Raw genomic sequence first — 21,619 nt, 5'->3', positions numbered from 1 at the left:
GGGGACCTCATGTTGTCCAGAAGGGCTACCCATGACCCTCTGTGTTGATGGACCAGGGCGAGGACTATCCCAATTGTGTGTTGTGGCAGACTCCCCATAGAGGTGGCCTTACACCTGGACCTTGGGGGATTTGCTTATCAAATGGAGGTAGGAGAAATGAGTACCCCAAGTGGAAAGAGGCTCTGGGTAAGGGTATCAGGGGCAGCAAGGGAAACATCAGTGTGAGCTTGATTCTGTCCATTGTGGTGACCACACTGGTAAGTTGTCCACATGCTTGGTGGTCGCTAGCATCTAAAGGTGATGTGGAAATCAGTGTTTCTCAATGCTGTCACTGACCATGTGCTTTGCCTTCCCTGAAGGAGAACCACTGTCGTCGCATCAAGATTCTTGGGGACTGCTACTACTGTGTTTCAGGCCTAACCCAGCCCAAGGCTGACCATGCCCATTGCTGCGTGGAGATGGGGCTCGACATGATTGACACCATCACGTGAGTGCCATGTTGCCCCAAGGGTCTTTTCAGGGCTGCAGAGGCTGATGAGGCAGTGAGAGGTTGCTGGGTCCAGGAGTTCTCTCCTGAACCAAGAAGTGAGGCTTCAGTGACCACCTCCTACATTTTGCTGTGATGTATTTCTTTGTTCAGAGGATCCTGTGTATTGTCAGGTATATCGGAGACATGCAAAAAGAAATGGCCTTTATAATTAGACTGGATAAGCCATTCAGAAAGGGTGGCCAAATACAGCCATCACTGTGTGCTGGTTCTTCCTCCAGGCAAGTGACTGCCTCAGTGCTCTGTGTGGAGAGTGGGCTGGGGTCTGGGAAGGTTAGTCCTTGAGGAGGGATAGTACCTGTGAGGTCTGGCCTTGGTTAGGCTTTGCTTACCAAAGTCTGTCTCAGTCCACAGATGGCTGCCTCCATTGCTCCAAGATAAGGTGTGGAGGTGGCCTGATAGATGTAGGGTAGATCCCAATTCAAACTTCGTAAAGCATGGAGAGGTGGGTCTATTCCAACAAGATGGGTGTACAGGGATTGGTGTGAAGTTTCATGCTTGGAGCAGAAAGTAATAGCACAAGAAGCACAAGAATTGTGTGGGGAAGATGTGATAAAGTAAACTAGCCACTGAGTGAAAGAAAGCACACACTTCACACTGTGTGCTCCCACAGTTGAGGCTGTGGCGATTGAGTGACACCTGAGACCCTGTGAGACCCCACTGTGCTGTGGGATACCCCAATGCTACCCTTGCAGACTGCAGCTGGAGGAGGCATGAAGGAACCAGCACCATGGGTACGTTAAGTGCCAGTCATAGTGAGCAAAGCTGGACTCTCTTGGGAGTGGTTCTCCAGTGTGGCTTCCTCATGTCAAGAGTCCAGAGGAGCTGGTCTGGGCCATGTTCTGACCTGAGATGGAAAGGCACCCAAATGAGTGCAATACACAGCAAAATGCAAAAAACACTGCCTTGGAAAAACATTGCCAGCTGCAAGAAATGCTGGGCTGAAACTAGGGAAGGAAGGAAGGCAGGAAGGAAGGACTCCTAACTTGGAGGAGACTCAGAAGGCAGTGACTGTCTTTTATTCTGGATGCCAAGCCATAAGTCACATGTCATAACATCACATTGCATATCATACATCACCTGTGATAGCACACATCATATCATGTCACTTGTTCTGTCACCTATGTCCTGACACATCATGTCATACATCACACCATCACAACATATCATATATGTTATATATGTTTCATCTTGCATTGTGTCATATATCATATGCCCTATTATTATATCAGATCACATACAACACATCGTATATCATCTAATATTCGTACATCATATTGGTTTTAGTAGGCTTTTTCACCACTGTGACCTAAAGACCTGACAAGAATAATTTTAGAGGAAGAAAAGTTTATTTTGGTAATCATGGTTTCAATCCACAGATGGCTGCCTCCATTCCTCTGGGCACAAGGCGAGGCAGAACACCATGGTAGAAAGGTGTGGCAGAGGAGAGGAGCTCAGCACAGGACACTAGGAAGGAGAGAGAGACTTATCCTTTCACCAAGGACAAAATATATATTCCAAAGGCATGTTCCCCAATGACCCACCTCCTCCAGCCTACATACAGTTACACCCAGGTAATCCATTCAAGCGAATTAACACTGATACATTGATTAGGTTAAGGCTCTCATAACCTGATCATTTCACTTCTAAACTTTCTTGCATTGTCTCACATATGAGCTTTTGGGGGATAACTCACATTTAAACCATAACAATATCATATATCATATGCTGTATTATATCACTTCACACATACCACATCATATACCATCTAACATACATATCACGTATCATATTGTATCATGTCATGTATCACATCATATCACACTGTGTATCACATATATCAAATATATCACATTACAGCATTATATGTCACATCATGTAACATACAAGTCTATTTACTCACTGCTCAAAAAAGGGCCCAATGAATGTAGAATGGATTTGGGGGGGCAAAGAAAAAGATTTATTTGACAAAGCAGGAAAACTGATGGTAGACTAGTATTCTGGCAAATCATCTTAACACGGGCTTTAAGTTCCTTTCATCTGTTCCTTCAGGCACAGGGAAGGAAAAGAGGGGTTTAGGTTAAGAAGTGATTGGTGAGAGCTGGTGGCTCTTGATCTGTTAAGTTGGCACAGGTATAAATCCACCCTGTGCTGCTAGTTTCAGCTTTAAGTGATTAACAGGGGCTGCATGCCAGGGAGGTTCTAGAGGTGTGGTTAAGTACAACCTGGGGCTGTGGTGCAGAGTTTTCTGTGAGCCATAAGCATTGCTACAGTGCACATAGCCTTGTGTTGTATATTGCATTATATGATATTATATGTCGTATATTATTGATGTGTCAGATCTTGTTTTAAGTGATCTTCTTGGAGTAAAATGAGGAAGCTATAGGTGGGAGCTGTAAGGAGACAGAGGTAAATATTTATGATGCCCCTGTGTTAGCCATGCAGATACAGGTAGTTAGCTGGGTGCTCCAGCTGACCTGTGCTGACCGGGAGGCTGATGAGGTTGCACCTTATGCCTCTGCAGTTGGTAGCCTTGACTGAACTCTTCAGCCTCTTGGGTCTCCTCTGTGCATTGGAGCCTCATCCTATCTCTCCCAAGGGGCTCTGGCCTTAGGTGGTGCTGCCCTTCCTTTCCTTACTGTTTCCTAACTTGACTTGCATTATGGTTCTGAACAGTTTCTGCAGGAGTGCCCCTTCCTGGCTGCTGCCCAGGAAACCTGCTGGGTTTTATGTCCAGCACTGAACTGCAGCCTCACCTGTCTTGAAATGCTTCCTTGTCCCTTTGCTCCTTGAAGCTGTGTCCCCTTTGCTGCTCCCTCAGCATTTCAGCTGCTGGCTTTCTGGCTCCATGTCTCTGGTCTTTCCACTTGAGAATAGTGTACCCTGGGCTGGTATCTTCCTCCCAGGGCTGCTCTCTGCTTCAGTTTCCTGAATTCACAGGGCCTGAGGGATAGCAGCAAACCTGGAGCCCCTGTCTGGGCTGAATTTTTGGCCACCCACCAAGATACTGAGCTCAGAAGATGGCCTCCTGCTCAAACAAGTCTGTTCTCCCCTCTAGACTGTCACAGAGCCAGGGACCATCAGTGTATTCTCAGCATGGCACTGAGGGGCCTACCTCCGGGGAACGAGACTCCTAGCATCTGGTGCTCTCCCCTGTTGGTCCCTCTGGGCTGCGTGTGTCCCTGAATTGTACACAGAAACACACATGGGACAGAATATGTTTATCAAAAGGATAGGCATGTCCAGAGAGAGGGGAATGTTTGTGTGATTGTTTTTCTCTGACCTTGGAGTGCTTTATTCGGAACTTTGGAGATTCAAGAACTCCTTGAGCAGAACTCACAAGAATAAGCCAAGTGACCAAAGCTCACATTCGTGGCAGAGTCTCGCTGACTGTCTCCTTTGTGAGAAGAAGGTCTGTGCTATTTCAAGCTAGAGGAATAGGCCAGGCCTTAAGGAGCTGGATTCAGCTGGTTGTGGACTCATCTCTTCTTAAAAGCCTTTGGGTGGCAGGCACCATGGCTGGATGTCCAGGGAGGAGCTGGTCCTGCAGGGCAGAGATGTCCTTCATCAGGCACCACAGTCACATTTGTTCTAGACTTGGGGAATTCTGAGCAGACAGAGGGAATCTTGAGGAACAAGGGATGGTTTGGCTATTGGAAGCTTCTTGAAGCATTTCAAGCAGACTCTTTGGTCCAGAAGGTGCTCTCGTGCATGGTAGCAGGGAGGTCACTCCTCCCCACCTTGAGGGGTCTAGGCTGCCCTGTTAGCTTTCTCTCTGCCACGACTTCTCTAGCAGTACTTGTACCAGGATCCTGTACTTCTGAGAACACAACAGTCTCATTGTGATGCAAGTACCTTTAGGGTGGATTTCCAAAGGGGCAGGGCAAGGCCAGAGGAAAAGAAATAAAGTAATTATAAAATCCAGGACAGATGCTGCTTCAGGTGCAGGTGTGGGCGGGCAGGAAGCCATGCTGTGTCTTAGCTTCTTACCAGGCTGGCAGAGTCAATTTTGTTTCCTTGTCAAACAAGTGAGGAATGATCTCATTATTGTTACCTTGAAGATTGTTCATTCCTATGGGAAAAGCGGATAGAAACATTTTACCTTGTTTCCCTTTTTGATCTTTGATACCCAGGCCACCCACAACTGCCATCTTGTTACTGTTCAATGCAGACTGATCTTTTGGGAAGTCAAGGACATTGTGTGTCCAAGGCCTGTTAGCATGGACAGCCCCGGAGTGAACCCCAAAGTGGGACAGTGAGGCCCGCCAAAGTGCAGAGTGGGTGTATTAGTCAGCTTTCTATTGCTGTGGCAAAACTACCTTAGAAAATCAACTTACAGGAGAAGAGGTTGATTTTGGTTCATGGTTTCCAAGGTTTTAACTCATGGTTGGTTAGGCCCATCACTCTGGGCCTGTGGTGAGGCAGAATGTCATAGAGGGGAGCATATGGTGGAGCAAATCTGCTCACCTCATAGCAACCAGGAAGTGGAGAGGAAGGAGCTGGGATCCCAATCTCCTTTTCAACAACATGTCCCCAAAGACCCAACTTCCCTCCATAAGAACCTACCACTTAAAGGTTCCACCACCTCCCAATAGCACTACAGGATGGAACCAAGCCCCTGGGGAATACTTCAGACCCAACACAGCAGCTGGCATTTCCCTGTAAAACCATAGATAAGGAATGCTCACTTTGAAGTACAGGCTAGTTCTTTTCCTCCTCAGCCACTTGTGGCTTAGACAGCCTGACCTTGCTGGGAGCTGTGGCATCTGGAAACAAGAGCAGAGGACCAGAGGGTCTGCCAGGCAAGTGTTGCCCTGGAATCTCCTGGGCTGCAGCTGGGTCTGAGGATCTCCTGTCCTCAGATTTCCCTGCTCCAACCTCTATCACCTGGAAAGATTTACCCTAAAATATTGTGGGCCTCATTTGTGTGTGCCTTATGCTCTTAAAAAAAGTGTTGATTTTTATTGGTGTGATTTTCATTCATTATTTTGAGTGAAATGTGTTCCCTGTTGGGTCAGGTGGATTCCATCAATAGGAGGAAAAAAGATGAGGTGTTCAGAGAATTTAATTCCTTGGATGGTCTTGCCTCTGAGGCACTGTATAACCCTGGGCACATCACTTCTGTCTTGGGGCCTCAATTTTCCAATCTATAAAAATCCATGACATCCTGGCTCTGAGAGAAGGGTGCAGTGGCAGCAGAGATGAGGGTATCAGGACCATCCTGGCAGCTGCTATGCCTGGGCCATGGGATGGGGTCCTGCATTTTGACTCCAGGGGTGGTCCTTGGCTTCCTGTTTTGATGGGTTTCTCCAGGATGCCCATGATACTCTGGCCACAGCAGCACATGGGACCTTCGTCAGCCTCTGACCTTCCAGGGAATGGGAGGCCCCTCCCCTCTGATAGGCAACCCAAAGCTCCACTTTTCCTGAGTGGGCCAGAGACTTCTGATTCCCATGGAAGCAGATGAGCCTGTGGATTCCTGACTCCCATCCTGAGGCAACACCTCGTATTCCTCAGTGTAAAATGTAAAATGAATGAGTCATGTTTGCATCTCCAGGTTGTTATGAGATGATGTGGGCTCTCATAGGTGAGCTTCCAGTTGCTACTGTAGGGATTGGTTTATCACCTGCCAGACAAAGGGAGCTGGCCCATCAGAGAGGGAGCCCCTCTTCTATGGGATTTCCTCTGTGGCACATGGTCCTGTATACCTGTAGAAATGGGGACATGCCTGTTCATCTCTGGGGGAAGCTTCTGTTGGCATAGGCAATAGGGAAACAGGAACCTCATTATTCTTCCATGCAATCCCAAAGCATGCTAAGTGCCATTTTTTTAAATAGACTTAATCTAGATATGGCCTTGCTCATGGTTGACGTGTTTTTTGTTTTCTATTTTCTGTTTTGGATTAAGTTAGCAGAAAAAGGCATGTGCTTTTTCTCCCATGGCCCACATGAACAGGTGAGGACAGCTTGCACATGCCATACACCAGCAGATCCTGATGGCCCCCCTGGGTGGAGCCCTGGGGTCCTGTTAGAAGGGACACTTATGGCCTGTTTCCAGACACCTGGGCCCTCTCCTATAGCCCCTTCCTTTTTAACAAGCTGGGTTCTGTGTGGGAGCTTTTCTCAGTTTCTCATCAGAAAGTAACTTTAGGGATTATTTCATGTTGTTACTGGATTCTAGTTTTCAGAGCCAGAGCCATGAATACATTTAGGGATGGATTTTCTATGGGGTAGAGGATGATTTGGGTACACTCATGTCTTTATTTGCATAGGGTTTTCATCAAAACCTTAGGGGATCTGGAGATTCTGAACCTGTACATTCCAGGTTGAGAACTTATATTTTTACAGCTGGGGTAGCTGAGGCCCAGGAGGGGAAGCGAGGAGCCTGAGTTGAGGCCATTCCTTTGAACAAGGGACTTGACAACCATTTGCCCATTCTTCCTCTATGCTTGGAAACTTCAATCTCGATGATAGTAAATTGGCCTCTATGGTGTCCATTACCTCCTTTTTATTTTTTCCTTGTGTGCACAGCTGTAGCCACAGTGCTTTGAATAATGGGTGAAGGGAGTCAGCTCAATAGATGTTTGTTGAACAAATGAACAGAAGCACCCTCATATGCCCCTTCATTTTCAAGCTTCAGTATAATCATGATTACATTTACTTTCTGCCAGGATTTATTTATGCCATGGTGCTGACGGGGGTCTGCCGTGTCTTGGGACAGGCTGCTTCCTTGTTTCTTCCCTGTTGGAATCAAGCACTGGAAGGCTAAGGTCAGGGCTACAGACTGAGCAAGAGTCTGGCTTTTTCCTTGCATAGAAAATAACTTGAGATAAATAAGCAAACCCGAGCATATAAATAAGAAAGAAAAACAGGACAAATAAAGTCAGAAGGACTGGGGAATTCTGATTCCTTGGAAATGACATGAGAAGTTCTATTGGATAAATAGCCAAATCTAACTGAGATGTTCCAGGAACTGTGGGGCCAAGAGGAGCAGCAGTGAGAATAGCTCTGGATGTGTGATTTCTTTAGAGGCAGCTGTCCAGTTTCCTGAAGACCAGATGGTGTCAGCATTGAGATACTGGAGGCAGAATCTGCCAAAGACAGAGAGTATTGGCAGAGGGCGCAGGGTGGCAGATGTGTGAGGCTGCATAGACCTGGTTGGCGGTGCTTGAAGAGGTCCAGGGACAGGGATGGATGTGAGTCCCAGCAGTCTCTGTGTCATTTGCTCTTTCATAACTACACAAGTATAATTGCTCAAAGTGCTCTGAAACACCATTGGCAGGTTTCAGCATCTGCGTTTTCCCACAGGCGTTTCCTGTTCTGAATTTTGAAATGTTTTAACTTCAAGATCTTGTTTCAGTGTCTCTTATTGGTGATTGGCAAACAACTAAAAAAAAAAAAAGGTAAATTTTTTTAGAAAATCACATTCAAAATGTATAAAACCAAACAGGTATTAAAGATGTTTTAATAGTCTTTCAAAACACTTTCAAAACACTTCTTTGTAAATCTGTGGAATGAACACTTCTGAGGCTACTGAACTTGCACTAGGATTTCTGGGACCCTGACTTAAACATGTCCGATTCTACTCTCTTGCATCCTCCAATGTGGAGGTAGGCAGGCAGCTGTCTTGGAGTGGCTATCGGATCCACTGTGTGCTGTGGTTATGGGGGACAGGCCCTTTTGCAGGCAAATGCATGATGATGGCAGAACTGTTTGTAAGATGAGCCCAGCAGGGTTGAGTGGAGGTCAAGAGGCCTTGGAGACATGCTGGGCAGTTGTTCCCTCCACTATGGCTGAAGCTTTAGGCATGGAAATAAGGGAAGTCAGAGTGAAGTTGAGCCAGACATATCGCAGGTGGTGTGGGGTCAGCCTGTTCATTTCATGTCATCATTGATAAATGCACAGAGGCCTCTGGAGTGGGACTGCAGGGCACAGCATGGATCGGGGTCGAGGGCAAAGTGAGGGCTGCCTCACTGACAGTGGCAAGGGGGTGGGCTATGCTTCCTGGAGACTTTTTTTTAAAAAAATATATTTTTACACTTAGTGGAATAGAATGAGTTAGCAGATTGGCTGCTCCCTCATGTACTGGGGTACACTGGGGTGAGTTTAGATGACTTCGGACATTGTCAGAACCAATGTAGTCAGAGCTGGGCTCTTATGCAAGGAAACTGAGGCTCAGGCAATGGTGTGTGCAAAATTGGCCAGGCTGGCCTAGCATTACCCAGATCCTCAGTACCCACAGCACCTTCTTTGCCTTCATTTATGTCCCCAGAGCCCCTTGCCTGGTGACAAGACTTGTGAGGGATTTGAGATCCTAGGTTCATTTCCCTCTGGGGATGTTCCTAGATGGGAAGGGGTAGGAGAAAGCCATGGAGGGAATGTTACCAAGCTGGTGTGGACATTGTGAGATGGCCGAGATGGCCTTGCCTGCCCACCTGGGACTCACAGGCAAGGCAGAGAAACACTACCATCCACTGATCAGGACAGGAGACCTCCACATCCTGACCCTTCCCAGATGGTAGAGCAATGTCGAAGTCTAGTTTACCCATTGTTCACAGCCTCACAGAGCAGACTGTGGTGGTCTATTGAGGCAGGTGACAGGTGGTCCCAGCCCCACGCTCTATGCTGTGTTACAGGTCTGTGGCTGAGGCCACTGAGGTGGACCTGAACATGCGTGTGGGGCTACACACCGGCAGGGTCCTCTGTGGTGTTCTGGGCCTGCGCAAGTGGCAGTACGACGTGTGGTCCAATGATGTGACCCTGGCCAACGTCATGGAGGCTGCTGGCCTGCCTGGGTAAGTTGGGGAGTTGGTAAGGGGTGACCCCACAGTGGCCATGTGTTTTCCCTGAGTCCTCTCTCTGGGCATTGCTCCTGAGGGTATCTGTGTGGGTTCTAATTTGACCTTTAGCATCAGGACCTCAGGAGCTTGGCTTGTCCTGGCCACACCTGTTGCTGCATTCCTGTGGTGGGGGCTCCTGCTGAGCCCATTTCTGTTCTCCCTGGGATTCAGCTGAGGCCCAGTATACATTTGCAGAAAGAGGGTATTAGATCAGAAGACGAGATATGCATGGAGACCTTCACCTGATGCAAGTGATCTCCTTATAGCTTATTATTGCTTCTTTGTTTTGCTCTGTTTGGTTTTATTTTCTTAAAACATGTGCATGAAAAGTGCTGTGACCTCAGACCCCCACCAGGGACTGGCAGTTTCCTCTCCATTCCTCCCTCTCCTACCCATCCCATCCTTTGAGGCTCATAAAGCAGCCACTGCTGGAAAAGGCCACTGGTGACCACCCAGGCCTTGGAGTTCTGGCAAAATCTGGGACCTCTACCCTCAGCCTGACCCCCACCTTAGTGGGGCCTCCCTGATTTCCTCCTCAGCCAGCCAGGGAGTTCAGTTTTGAAATCAAGACTTTCCTCTGAAAGGAAGTAAGAAGATTGTATGGTGAAGAGTGGAGTTGGTCAGGGAGTTTTCTTCTTGTCCCCTGAGCACATGGTGGAGGAGAGGAGGCTGCCAGTATTTCATCTGTCTGTTGGATTTGCATCTTCTGCAGAGGTGATGCTTCCTTTGAGGGATTCATCTGCTCTTGCCTGAAGACATGTGAGGCAGTATGAAGGCCTTGGGCCCCATGCACCACCACGTGTCCTGCTATTCTGACAAGTCACATCGTGTGGGGCGGGGCTGGCCAGCCCTGACCTACATGGCTAACCAGAGGCTGCCCTAATAGTTTGGGAAGTGGCTCCTGTTTCTCCTCTTCCTCCTCTCACCCCACATTTCCTCTTCTCCATTCCTGGTTGCAGTCTTCTGATGTTTTTCTCAGAAGGCCCTTCATCCTCCTCCGCTGTCCCTTCCCTGTCCTCCTGGGCATGTCCCTTCCTTCTTTGCTTGCCTCCCTCTCCTTTCTTCCTAGGTTACCAGTGCAGAACGTACACAGGGAGCAGGAATGCTCCTCGGGGAGCTTACCCTGGGCCAGGAAGCCTGACCCATGGGCCCACATGAGGGAAGGCTCACAATTCCATGTGCATGTGTCCTTTTCTCATAGGAAGGTTCATATCACAAAGACAACCCTTGCGTGCTTGAATGGGGACTACGAGGTGGAGCCAGGCCATGGACACGAGAGGAACAGCTTCCTGAAAACTCATAACATTGAGACCTTCTTTATTGTGCCATCCCATCGGAGAAAGGTAGGTACCTGGACCCCCTCTCACCCTCCATTTGGGCCTTAAATGGCCTGGTCTGATGGGACTTTAAAGACATGCTTGTCCCCACCTCCTCCTCCTGTGATGGCTTCTGTGGTTATGGACTTGCTGAGAGAGAGAGAAAGAGAGGGATGCCTCCACTAACATTGGGTCCAGGGCTTTGTTGGGGGACAAGGGGAGCAAGACAGAGAGCAGAGGGGATGAGAATCCCCAGTTGGACATCTGGGATTATTTTAGGGCTGCACCCTCCCTTCCCACCCTGGACCTTCACTGCCTCTTCTGCAAAGTGAATATGAGACCCCTGCAAGAGGCCGGGGAGGTGGAGCTCTGTGAACTGAGGGGTGCTGCATACAAGGGGGCCATGGTCATCCTAACCAGGCACTTGCAGTCACTCCACCCAGAAAAAAAGTGATCTGGTCATGCTTGAGGGTGATAGAACTGCTTTCAGGGCTCAGGTGAGGGAATAAGGACGTGTCTGTGTGTGTGTTTTAAAGAAATGATTAAAAAAAAAAAATAAAGTATGGCTTCATTGCCCGTGTTCTCTACTGAATATCACCCTTATCACCACTGTGTTTGGCACCTTTTTATCCCTGTGATCAGAATACCTGAAAAGAACAACGTATGGGAAGAAAAGAATTTATTTTGGCTCATGGTTTCAGAAATTTCAGTTCAAGATCAGCCGAGTCCATTGTGGAAAACTCATGGCATAAGGGTGTAGAGGGGAAAGCTTCTCAACTTACTGCATCCAGGAAGCAGAGACAGACAGAGAGAGACAGAGAAGAACCAGAGACAAGATATAGTCCCCAGGATTAGCCTCCAGTGGCCTACCTCCTCTAGCCACACCCATCTGCTGACAGCAGTGCCCAGGAATCCATTTAAATTATTATTTGTTTTATTTTTGGATGGGGGGGGGCGGGTTGAACCCAGGTGTACTTAACCAGGGAGCCACAGCCCTTTTTTGTATTTTTAAGTTAGAGACAGGGTTTCACTGAGTTGCTTAGGGCCTTGCAAAGTTGTTGAGGCTGGCTTTGAACTTGTGATCCTCCTGCCTCAGCCTCTTGAGCCAGTGGGATTACAGGTGTGTGCCACTGTGCCAGGCCACTCAAATTAGTAATTCATTAAATGGATCAAGCCACTGATGAGGTTCCAATTGAGGATCCAACCACTGCCTGAAAGCCCCACCTCTGAACCTTGCTGCATTGGGGATCATGCTTTCAGCACATGAGCTTTTAGGGGGGACATTCAAAATCTAAATCATAACAACCATTCCAGGGAATATAGCTTCCACACAGTTTGTATGGCTGGATCTCCTGGGGATGATCCTTTTTTGTGAACGCCAGTGCAAAGCTGTGTCCTAGGTGGCTTCCTTTGACCTTGGCTATGTCCCACTTAAGGGTCTAAAGGAGGTGGAATGGACAGGTCTGGGCCCTCCTCAGACTGGAACACCCCTAGCTGTGACTGGAATCATAGTCTCATCCCAGTAGGTGTCAACCAGGTCTGAGATTTGAAAACAGAAAGGGCATGCCAAGTGAGCTAAACCCCTCTCTGCCTAAACCCCGGAGTTGCTACTACTCAGTTGCTCCTACCAGTAATGCAGAGTCAGCATTGAGCAAACAGATCCCTGTGCCCTGGGGTCCCTGTCACCACCAGGGTCATGTTTTTAACCTGAAAGTCAAAATGTATTTCATTGATAGCATTTCTCTCCATTCATTGTGTTTGAATAGATATTTCCAGGCCTGATTCTCTCAGACATAAAGCCGGCCAAGAGGATGAAGTTTAAGACTGTCTGCTACCTGCTGGTGCAGCTCATGCACTGCCGGAAGATGTTCAAGGCTGAGATCCCCTTCTCCAATGTCATGACCTGTGAAGACGATGACAAGGTAGGAGCCACTAGGGGCATTGCTGGCAGGAACCAATGGGAACTGAGTCTCCATCCCATCCTCTCCTCTCCCTTCCTCTGCAATATAGTCCCTGTGCAGCATGGTTAGGTCCAACATCACTGTTTACAATTGTTTAGTCAGCCTTTCATTGCTGTGGCTAAAATAACTGACAAGAATAACTTAGAGGAGGAAAAGTTTATTTTGGGCTCACAATTTCAGAGGTTCAGTCCATGGTTGGGAGACTCCATTGTGATGGGCCTGAGACAAAGCAGAACATCATAGTAAAAGGGCACAGTGGAGGAAAGTTTCTCAGCTTATGGCAGCCAAAGAAGCAGAGAGTGAGAGAGGAAGGGGCCATAGACAGATATAGTTCAAGGTCATGCCCCCAGTGACCTACTTCCTTCAGCCATGTCTCACCTGCCAACAGTTTCCATCCAGTAGTCCATTCATATTATTAATCTATCAAATGAACTAATCCACTGACAAGGTTACAGTTCTCGTAATCTAATCATTTACCTCTGAATAGTCCTGAACATTGCCTAACACACGAGCTTTTCAAGGGACATTTGAGATCCAAACTATAATACACATTTATGATCTTGTGAATGCCGCCCAGAGCTAAGTCAAGTTTTATATATGCACAAATTGTATTTTTCACACCTTTGCAATCTGTATTTATCTAAGTTCAAGCTAACATTCCCCACACATGGTCTAAGCTCATGATAGTCCTTCTGTCCTAATGTCCTAGCCATTTTAACCTTGATCTGGTCATTCTCTGGGGCTGGCCCCTATCACCCTCAGGGGCTTCTTTGGCCTTGTCTTCCTCCTGTGGTTGACCTTGTGTCTCTCATATCATATGGGCTCCTCCCCATGATTCATTTTCTTCTTTTGATGGATTATGGTCTCCAGCAACTGACCCTGGAAGGGAAAGGAGGCAATATTGGGGCACCTTGGATGAGTAAAGGGGTCTTTCCAGCCCCTCACATGGAGAGCTTTGCAGCCTGCTGGTGTGATGGGGCCCCAGTCACTAGGTTGATGTATTAGTTTGCTCAGGCTCCACAGCCTGGGAGAGGCCTTAAACCACAGACATTCATTTTCTCACAGTGCTGGAGCCTGGAAATCCAAGATCAAGGTGTCAGCAGAGCTGGTCTCTCCTAGTCATCTCTCCTTGGCTTTGCAGATGGCATCTTCTTGCTGCGTCCTCACATGGCAGAGAGAAGGGGGCTCTGGTGTCTCTTCCTCTCCTTTTAAGGGTGCTACACCCATCAGAATCTCATCTATAAGTCCCCACCTCCTACTACCATCATGTTGGAGGGAAGAATTACAATAAGTAGATTTGGAAGGATACATACATTTGGTCCATGACAGTTCGCCATGATCTTTCTTCCTCTGACAGTTTGTTTCAATATGTTCTTGCTTCTGCGGTTGCTGACGAGAAGCTCAGAGTTATCCTCATTCCCAGCCTTTTGATGTGACCCTTCTGAGTCTTCTTGCTCTCAGGAAGTTTATGGAACCTGTTCTTTGTACCTGGTATTCTGAACTTGCCCTAAATATGCCTTGATCTAGGTGTTTTTTTAATTTTTAAATTTTTTAAAATTGTTTATGCTTTGGGATAGATAGCCCATGGACCCAGATGACCTACCTCTGGAAGTATTCAATGATTATTTTGTTGATTATTTCTTTCCTTCATTTTTATTCCTAAAACTCCTATTATTTGATTATTTGGGCATTGAATCTCCTGAACTGACCTAATTCTCCTTCTCTGTCTTCTTTACTTTCTGGAAAATTTCTTTGATTTTTATCATCCGACACTTATTTTTAAATTGGTAAATCTGGGCACCACAAAACCACATCCCAACTCTTTTTATTTTTTATTTTGAGCCAGGTTCTCACTAAATTGCTTAGGGCCTTGCTAAGTTGCTTAGGACCTTGCAAGTTGCTAAGGCTGGCTTTGAACCTACGATCCTTCTGTCTCAATCTCCCAAGTCTCTGGTATTGCAAGAGTGTGCCACCTTACCCAGCCCAACACTTCTTTTGAGGTTTTCATTTATTCAACCACATTTAAAAAAAAAAACTTCCATGATCTCTATTTTGTTTTATAAATAGTCCTTTTTATGAAATCCTATTTCCACTTCAGGGATGTATCTTTTTCGCATTTCATCTCACTGAGATTTTTTTAAAAAAATATTCTGTCCCAGGAGCATCTCTGTTTCCTCTGATTGGCTCTCCCCGCAACCCTGTTTGTCTTCCTTTATAATCCCATCTTCCATAGATGTCCAAAGCCCTTACTCTTGTTGATTAAGATGGGGAATTACAGAGCTGACTGGGAGTGCAGATCCAGGAGAAGGGTTCTCCTCTCTGAGCTTTCTTTTGGGCACCAGGATTTTATGTTTCTCTTCTTGGATAGGATAAGGTCGCCTGTGATTCTTAAATTTTCTACATAAGTCACTCTGAGTTGGAGACCCTGATTTCCCCCCAAGAAAAGACCCCACTGTACATTTGGGGGTTGATGGGTCCATATACCCAGACCATCAAAAAATCCGGGGATTATTGACAACACCTCGTGGATGGCATTTGATCACAGCAGCTGTGACCACCAGTGCTTGAGCCTGAGCTGTCCTGGCTCTTTACTGTCAGCAGGGGTTCAGCCCTCTAGGGTCTGCCCCATCTTGTTTTCTAAACTCCTACTTTTTCCACCTTCATTTCTTTCCTGCCTTTATGGGTTTTATGCCTTTTAAAGAAACCTCTTGCTGTAATTTAGAGACTTCTCAGGAAGAAGCAAGATTCTCAGGGTCATGGTTCATTATTTGTGTGCGTGAGCTCAACTTTGCTAGAATTTTATCTAAGAATTCTCTTAAGAACTCTGCTCCTGTTGTATTTCATTAAAGAAAATTGGTCTTTATGCCTGTCAGGCAGCAAGGGGCTGTTTTAAACTAAATGGTTGGCTTCTAATGTTCACGTGTCCTGGATAGTAGGAGTTTTGGCCCTGATCAGGTCAGTAGGCACATGTTTTCAAGAGTGTCTACTCCATTCTGAGTGGGATCCGAGACAGATGAGTCTTCTCATCTCCCATGCAAGGAGCTGTCTGCTGAGGGTGGAGCCTCTTGGGCCTGGAATTCCCACCACTTTCAGGCCTTAGCCTGTTGTGCTGGTGTTCTGAGAGTGCCCGTGAAATATGCAGCACTTCAGATGTGCTGCGAGTCTGTCAGTGCCACTGCCTTAGGGCAGACAGTAGCTTGGCATTCTTGCCCTGTCTAGACTCCCACTTACCTGAACATTTCTGACCTCTGAATGACTTTTAGATTTTTTAACCAGAGAATTTTCTTTGCCATATTGTCAGATTTAGTCTCTGTCTTTCTCCCCTAGTGCTTGGGGCCCCCCCACATATCTTCCCATCAGGGCTAGAACAAGGGTGGGCAAATCAGGTGCACAATTTAAGCATGTACCCAAACTCAGTCATCCAGATAAATAATATTTTCATGCAATATTTTGAAAAATCAATTTTAATCTGAAAGAAATCCAGGTCTTCTCTTTGCCTAGGACTTTTCTTGGAGAAGTTGTGGTGGTGGGGATAAATCATTCTTATTTGATCATTGAGAAACTCCAGTTTAATAAGACTCTGCAATTCAGACATGTTTCCAGGCAGAGCATGCTGGCCTCTAATTCACATGTTAAAGCTTTGTTGGACAAACCAAGACCTGAGGGGGCTGTCCTCTCTCCTGAGCTGGGAGAAAGCAACATCTGTCTCTGCTTAGATTTTAGGCAGCTCCAAGGGCAGCCCTTCATGGCTCTGTAGGTTTGTAAGGAGGCCAACCTGGGCTTCTCAGACCCCACTGAGCCATCTGCAGCCACAATCTAGTGGCTTGCTGCTGCCCCCAGCCCTCCTCTGCCACTATCTTTGCTTCCTGCAGTCTTATCCTGGCCTAGGCAGTGAACCCTATGTAGCATCCCCTTGCCCTCCTTTCCAGTGTTAGAGTGTTGGTCTGCATTCCTACTTCAGCCAAGCTTTTATGTGCACATGCCTCTCACCTCCCTGGTCAAAGGCATGGGCCCCTTGCTTTGCACCTTCCTACCTTCTCTGGGGGCACTGAGTGTTGTCCAATTTCATCTTTGGTCCCTCTGTCCCCTCAGTCCTCTAGATAGATATTTAGAGACTCAGACCTCACCTGTGAGCTCAGGATTCTGAACTCCAGACCCTGCTGCTGCCTACATACTCCCCTGGAAGGCTCAAACCCTCCAGATTATGCCCCCTTCTCTCTCATCATGGTACCATACCACCTTCTCTGAACTCTGGGCCCTGCCCTGGCTGGGCCCTTCAGCTCCCAACCCCAAGAGGCCTGCGTGATGGTGCTGGCCCTTTTCACTTTGAATGACTCCTGGACATCTTACTAAGCCTTCTGGACCTTGAGGCTTGCCCCCACCCCATCACCTTGTCCACAGGGCCTCCCTCTTGTGTCTCATCCTTCTATCCAACTGCCTGTCATGCTGCTTTATAACTCCATATCTGTACATGACTCTCTGCCTGTAGATGATCCTCCCCTGTCATGCCCTGGTCAGCAATCGAATCAGTACTGCCAAATGCTGCCAGAACACCGTCTTCTTGTTCTATTGCTCTGATCTCTGACCCCTTGCCCTCCATGGTGCCTGATTCTGGCCCCTTTGCTCCATGGGTAGCCTCTGTAGCTAGGGAAACTCCCTTACCCCAGTATCTATTCCTCCCTGGGGAGAGGCTAATAAGAGTCATCCCAACTTCCATGGAAAAATCTTCGCTTTTCCAATATCCTTATCGCCATCTGTTCCCAGACTGGGCCCCTAGCTGCAGCCTATGATTAGTGAAAACAAGTCCCCAGTGGGGGCAGAGAGAGTCTCTATCATGGAAGTCATCAAAGAGTGATGATGGGCAGTGGCATGGGGCCTCTGCATGGATGTCTGTGGTGGCTCCAGGTAAGGCCTGATCCTGGGCATGTGATGAGTTTGCTGTGAGTGCCAGGTGGACACTGGCCTGCAGCTCTTTCCCTCTCTGTGGCATTCCAGGCCTGTCTTCACTTGTCCATCTCACCTCTTCCCACCCTCTGCTCCCCTGCTCCTCCAGACATGCTCACCTGGCACCCTCAATGTAAGGTGGAGCCAACAAGGAGCTGGGGTTGGGGTAGGGTGGGAGTATGCTTTTTACCTTGGAATCTAGGCTTGGCTTTTGTCAGTGTGTCCAGTTCCGGGGAGTGACTTACAAGTGTACTACTTGAGCAGCCTCAAAGTGTTCCATCCCTGTGGGTCTAGTGTTCTCAGGTGCTCATTTAGGAGCCAGGACATCAAAAATTGACCAATAGGTGGCAGTGTTGCACAATGAGCCAGTCCAGGGTCAGGAATGATGTGCCATTATGAGGAAATCATTCCATGACACTTGTTGGGATGCAGTAAAGGCTACTTTATTCAGGATCTTTGCAGTAGGACCAGGCAGTGGGGTCCCAAAGTTGCGGAGGAAATTGGGGTGAACTTCAAATACAACAGGGAAAGTGGGAATCTATAGCTAAGTTGTAGGGTGGAGTCAGTGGATAGAAAATTACTGAGAGGAAGGAAACGTCATGGGTAGGGATTCTGGCAAAACCACCAACAGACTCCTGCTGATGATAAGCTAAGGTGATCATACATTACCCGGAGCAAGGTGGAGGATGAGGGATCTGACTAGTTATGGAAGGTGATCAGATATCGAAGGGGGGCCGGATTTTGCTAAGCTGACTTAGCAGGATTCTTTGCTGAAACTGGATTTTATAAGGAAGTACATAGAGGAAGATTTTAGATGCATCTGAATCTTGGTCCATTCCCACATATTATGATGCCTCTGATAGGTTTGGGCCACCCCTCACTGAGCGGCCTAGGCCAACCCTCACTGAGCGGCCTGGACCTCCTCCTGGGGGTTTGATCTCTTACCTGCACCCACATGGCTTTAGGGCTTGCTCATGGCTTTAGGGCTTGCTCAAACAGCTATTTTTGTCATACTGCAGAGATAAGCTCCTACAGTAAACTGTAGCCTCCAGTGTATTTATACCTCTTCTCTTTGTTGTTTGAACACTCCCTATGATTATAAAACTACTTATTGTGGAAAATATGAAGAAATGCAAAAATTATGAAGAAGAAAATGAAAATCATTTATCTATAATCCTACCAACACCCATAAAAAACTATTATTAACATTTTGTTCCTTCCTGTTTCTTAAGAGTGTGTGTGTGTATAAATTTTTTAACAAAACTTGATTGGGTGACATACAAACAGTTTGGTATGTTTCTTCAGTGTGTCCAGTTCTGGGGTAAGTTTTTTTGATAAGTTTTTTCTTCACTTGCCAATATATCTTAAAGATTTTCTTATATTATTAAATATTCCTCAAAAATTTGATTTTCAATCATTGTATAGAGCCCTAGCCTAAGAAGAGACCGTTTACTTAATCAACCTTCACTGATATATAAGATATTTCTATTTTGTTTTAAATGAAGCACAGCAAGCACAGCATCTTTGTTCCTGAAATTTCTTTCTTGGATCATTCTATAAAATGAATCCTATGAGTCAAGGTCTGCATGCATGGGTGTGTCACTCATTAGGGTTTGTGATACCTGTCACCCATTGGACCCATCGGGTTGGAGACATACTGATGCTAGTCAGAGCTAGTCTGGGGACTCTTCTTGATTCTCGTTTCCTAATACTTGAAGAATATTTGTTCACCTACTTTATATACCCAGGAACCTGCTTCTGTCTGCCTTCTCCCCCTTGTCTCTCTTTTAGCATTGCTTTTGTCCTTGTCATACTTCAATATCTAAGTTTCTTGATTAAACAACAACTACTACTACTATAAATATGCTGGGCATGGTGGTGCATGCTTGTAATCCCAGTGACTTGGGAGGCTGAGAAAGGAGGATCATAAATTCAAGGCCAGCCTAGGCAACATAAAAACTAAAATGGACTGGGGATGTAGCTCAGTGGTAAAGCACCCCTGGGTCCAATCCCTCATACCTAAATAAAAAAATAAAAATAGAAGCAATATGTACACATGATACAAAAGTTAAATCTTTCAAACTTGACCATTTTGTGTTCTTTCTAGAAATCAATGTGTATGTACCAGCAGATAAATGCAAGTGGGAACTGAGATTACTGTACTTACACACAGTCTTTTCACTCATGCTGGACCTTAGGCATCTTGGAGGCTCACTCCAACCCAAGTCCCTTCTCTGTGGCTGAATGGCCCCCAAGTCTGAGTGCCGACCTGACTTCACCCCTCGCTTGTTGGTAGATAGGGACTTCATTTCATCATGTCCACGGGTGCTGGAGCATCCTTTTTAACAAACATCTTAGCAAGAGATACAAGGATAGCCTGGGGTATTGCTTTGTGGTGAAATTGCTGGGTTAATGGAGTGTCTATTTTAATTTTGGAGAGCTATTGCCAAATTGTGCTCTCCCAAGCATTTGCCCTCCTAACCCTGCTGATGGTACATAGGAGCTCTGGCTTCCCTGACCACTTTAGCTCTGCCCTTAGCACAGTTTAAATATCACCAATGTGCTCTCTGCTGTGCCTTTTCTTCTATTTCTAATCCACTTAGCCTCTTGCCTGCCTTGTCTTCTGGGCTTTATGTTTAAATATGTCTAGGGATTATTTTTGTAAGCATAATGTGTACCATATCTATCTAATATAGTGAAGATAAAATTTTAGCTTGTTTGGTCCACACATTGAAACTGATTGCAGTAACTTTATACTTAATTCTCTTGGATTTTCTTGATCTACAGAAATATGTATTACAAATAATGAGAATTATGCTTCTTCTTCCTTCCATTATTAAGTGACCTTAATGAGGGTGGGCAATCTTTTTATTTTGGCTTTAACAGTTAAAACAAATAGGGTTTTGCCACTAATGGTGACATTTTGGGCTAAAAGTAGTAGAATATGCCTAATTATTTCAGGGAAGTAGCCCACATAAGTTAGTATTAGCAGTTTTTACATGAGAAGTGGATGCCGGATTTAGGAAATACGTTTGCATATGTTTTAAGATGATCCACTTAGAGGTTTTGTCCTCTGACTGTTCCTATGGTGTGTGATGTGTCCGGATGTCCAGTGTGTCTTGGATCTTATGAGGTGTGGTAGGGGTGCTGTCTTGTTACTGTCAGGTGGACGTGGAAGTCCAGGTTGCACACCTGTCTTCCATGACATGGCTATTGTGCAGGTATGGAAGTTGATTCTCCTTGAGGCTGCCAGTCATAGCGTAAGTACAGAGTCATTGCCATCTCCTAGATACGAGCACTTTGGCTCTGTTGGGCTTTCTTTGGCACTGTCTTAGTGGGGGTGCAGCTACACTCCCTCACAGCCCGATGAGGATATAGAATTCAAGACACCAATGTGGCCTTTGCTGGATGAATGGGGGTAGGAAACAGATTTTTCAGTGGTCTTGGAAAGTGTAGCATTATTGTTGTCTAAATTTTCTCTTTCTCTAGATTTCTCATTCTTGGTCCTTTGGCCAGAGAAAACAGGCTTTTCTTGGGGCTTTTGCTGTATACATTTTGCCTGTACATGTTGGCATTCCCAGGCCATGGGCTTCTCCAGTTTCTGGTCTGAGATAAATAAGACAGAAAGAAACCCTAGGGGGACCTCCTGCTCTACCATACAGTTTTTCTTTGAATCGCAAAGTTCCTAAAGCACCTCATCTTTTTCTTTTTACTGTTGGCATTCTGACCATTTGGTTCGAATAAAATGGAATAATGTATTTATTTCTTCTTTTCTGGAACCGCATGGGCAGCATCTTTTTAATATTCTTGTATTCTCCTAAAATGTGTTAAGCACCAGAGGCCTTGCTTATGAAGTCCAATAATGAGATCACAGTAGGTGGTTTCAAATTAGGCTCCATTTTCCTTTTGGCAAACAGGTGCATTCTTGTACCCCATCCGTGACATGTGGGAGCTATGTAGAAGGGTTCACGCTCCATTCCCATCAGCCCTGGCTGTGGCAAGAGACCTGGTA

At 46.4% G+C, this 21,619-nt stretch overlaps 1 protein-coding gene across 3 annotated transcripts in view; it reads left to right on the top strand.

Annotated features, from left to right (window-relative positions):
* The window catches only part of Adcy1 (adenylate cyclase 1), a 167,366-nt gene that overhangs the window by 70,649 nt on the left and 75,098 nt on the right, over positions 1-21,619 (top strand). For all 3 annotated transcript variants that reach the window (XM_078039778.1, XM_021722334.3, XM_005319257.3), the window contains exons 5-8: positions 360-487; positions 9,183-9,341; positions 10,588-10,729; positions 12,469-12,624. In XM_078039778.1, coding sequence (XP_077895904.1) covers positions 360-487; positions 9,183-9,341; positions 10,588-10,729; positions 12,469-12,624 — 585 coding nt within the window. The remainder of the gene's footprint in view (positions 1-359; positions 488-9,182; positions 9,342-10,587; positions 10,730-12,468; positions 12,625-21,619) is intronic.

This window comes from Ictidomys tridecemlineatus, chromosome 2 (genome assembly GCF_052094955.1).
Source record: "Ictidomys tridecemlineatus isolate mIctTri1 chromosome 2, mIctTri1.hap1, whole genome shotgun sequence".
Classification (NCBI taxonomy): domain Eukaryota; kingdom Metazoa; phylum Chordata; class Mammalia; order Rodentia; family Sciuridae; genus Ictidomys; species Ictidomys tridecemlineatus.
This window is presented reverse-complemented; position numbering and strand designations above follow the sequence as displayed.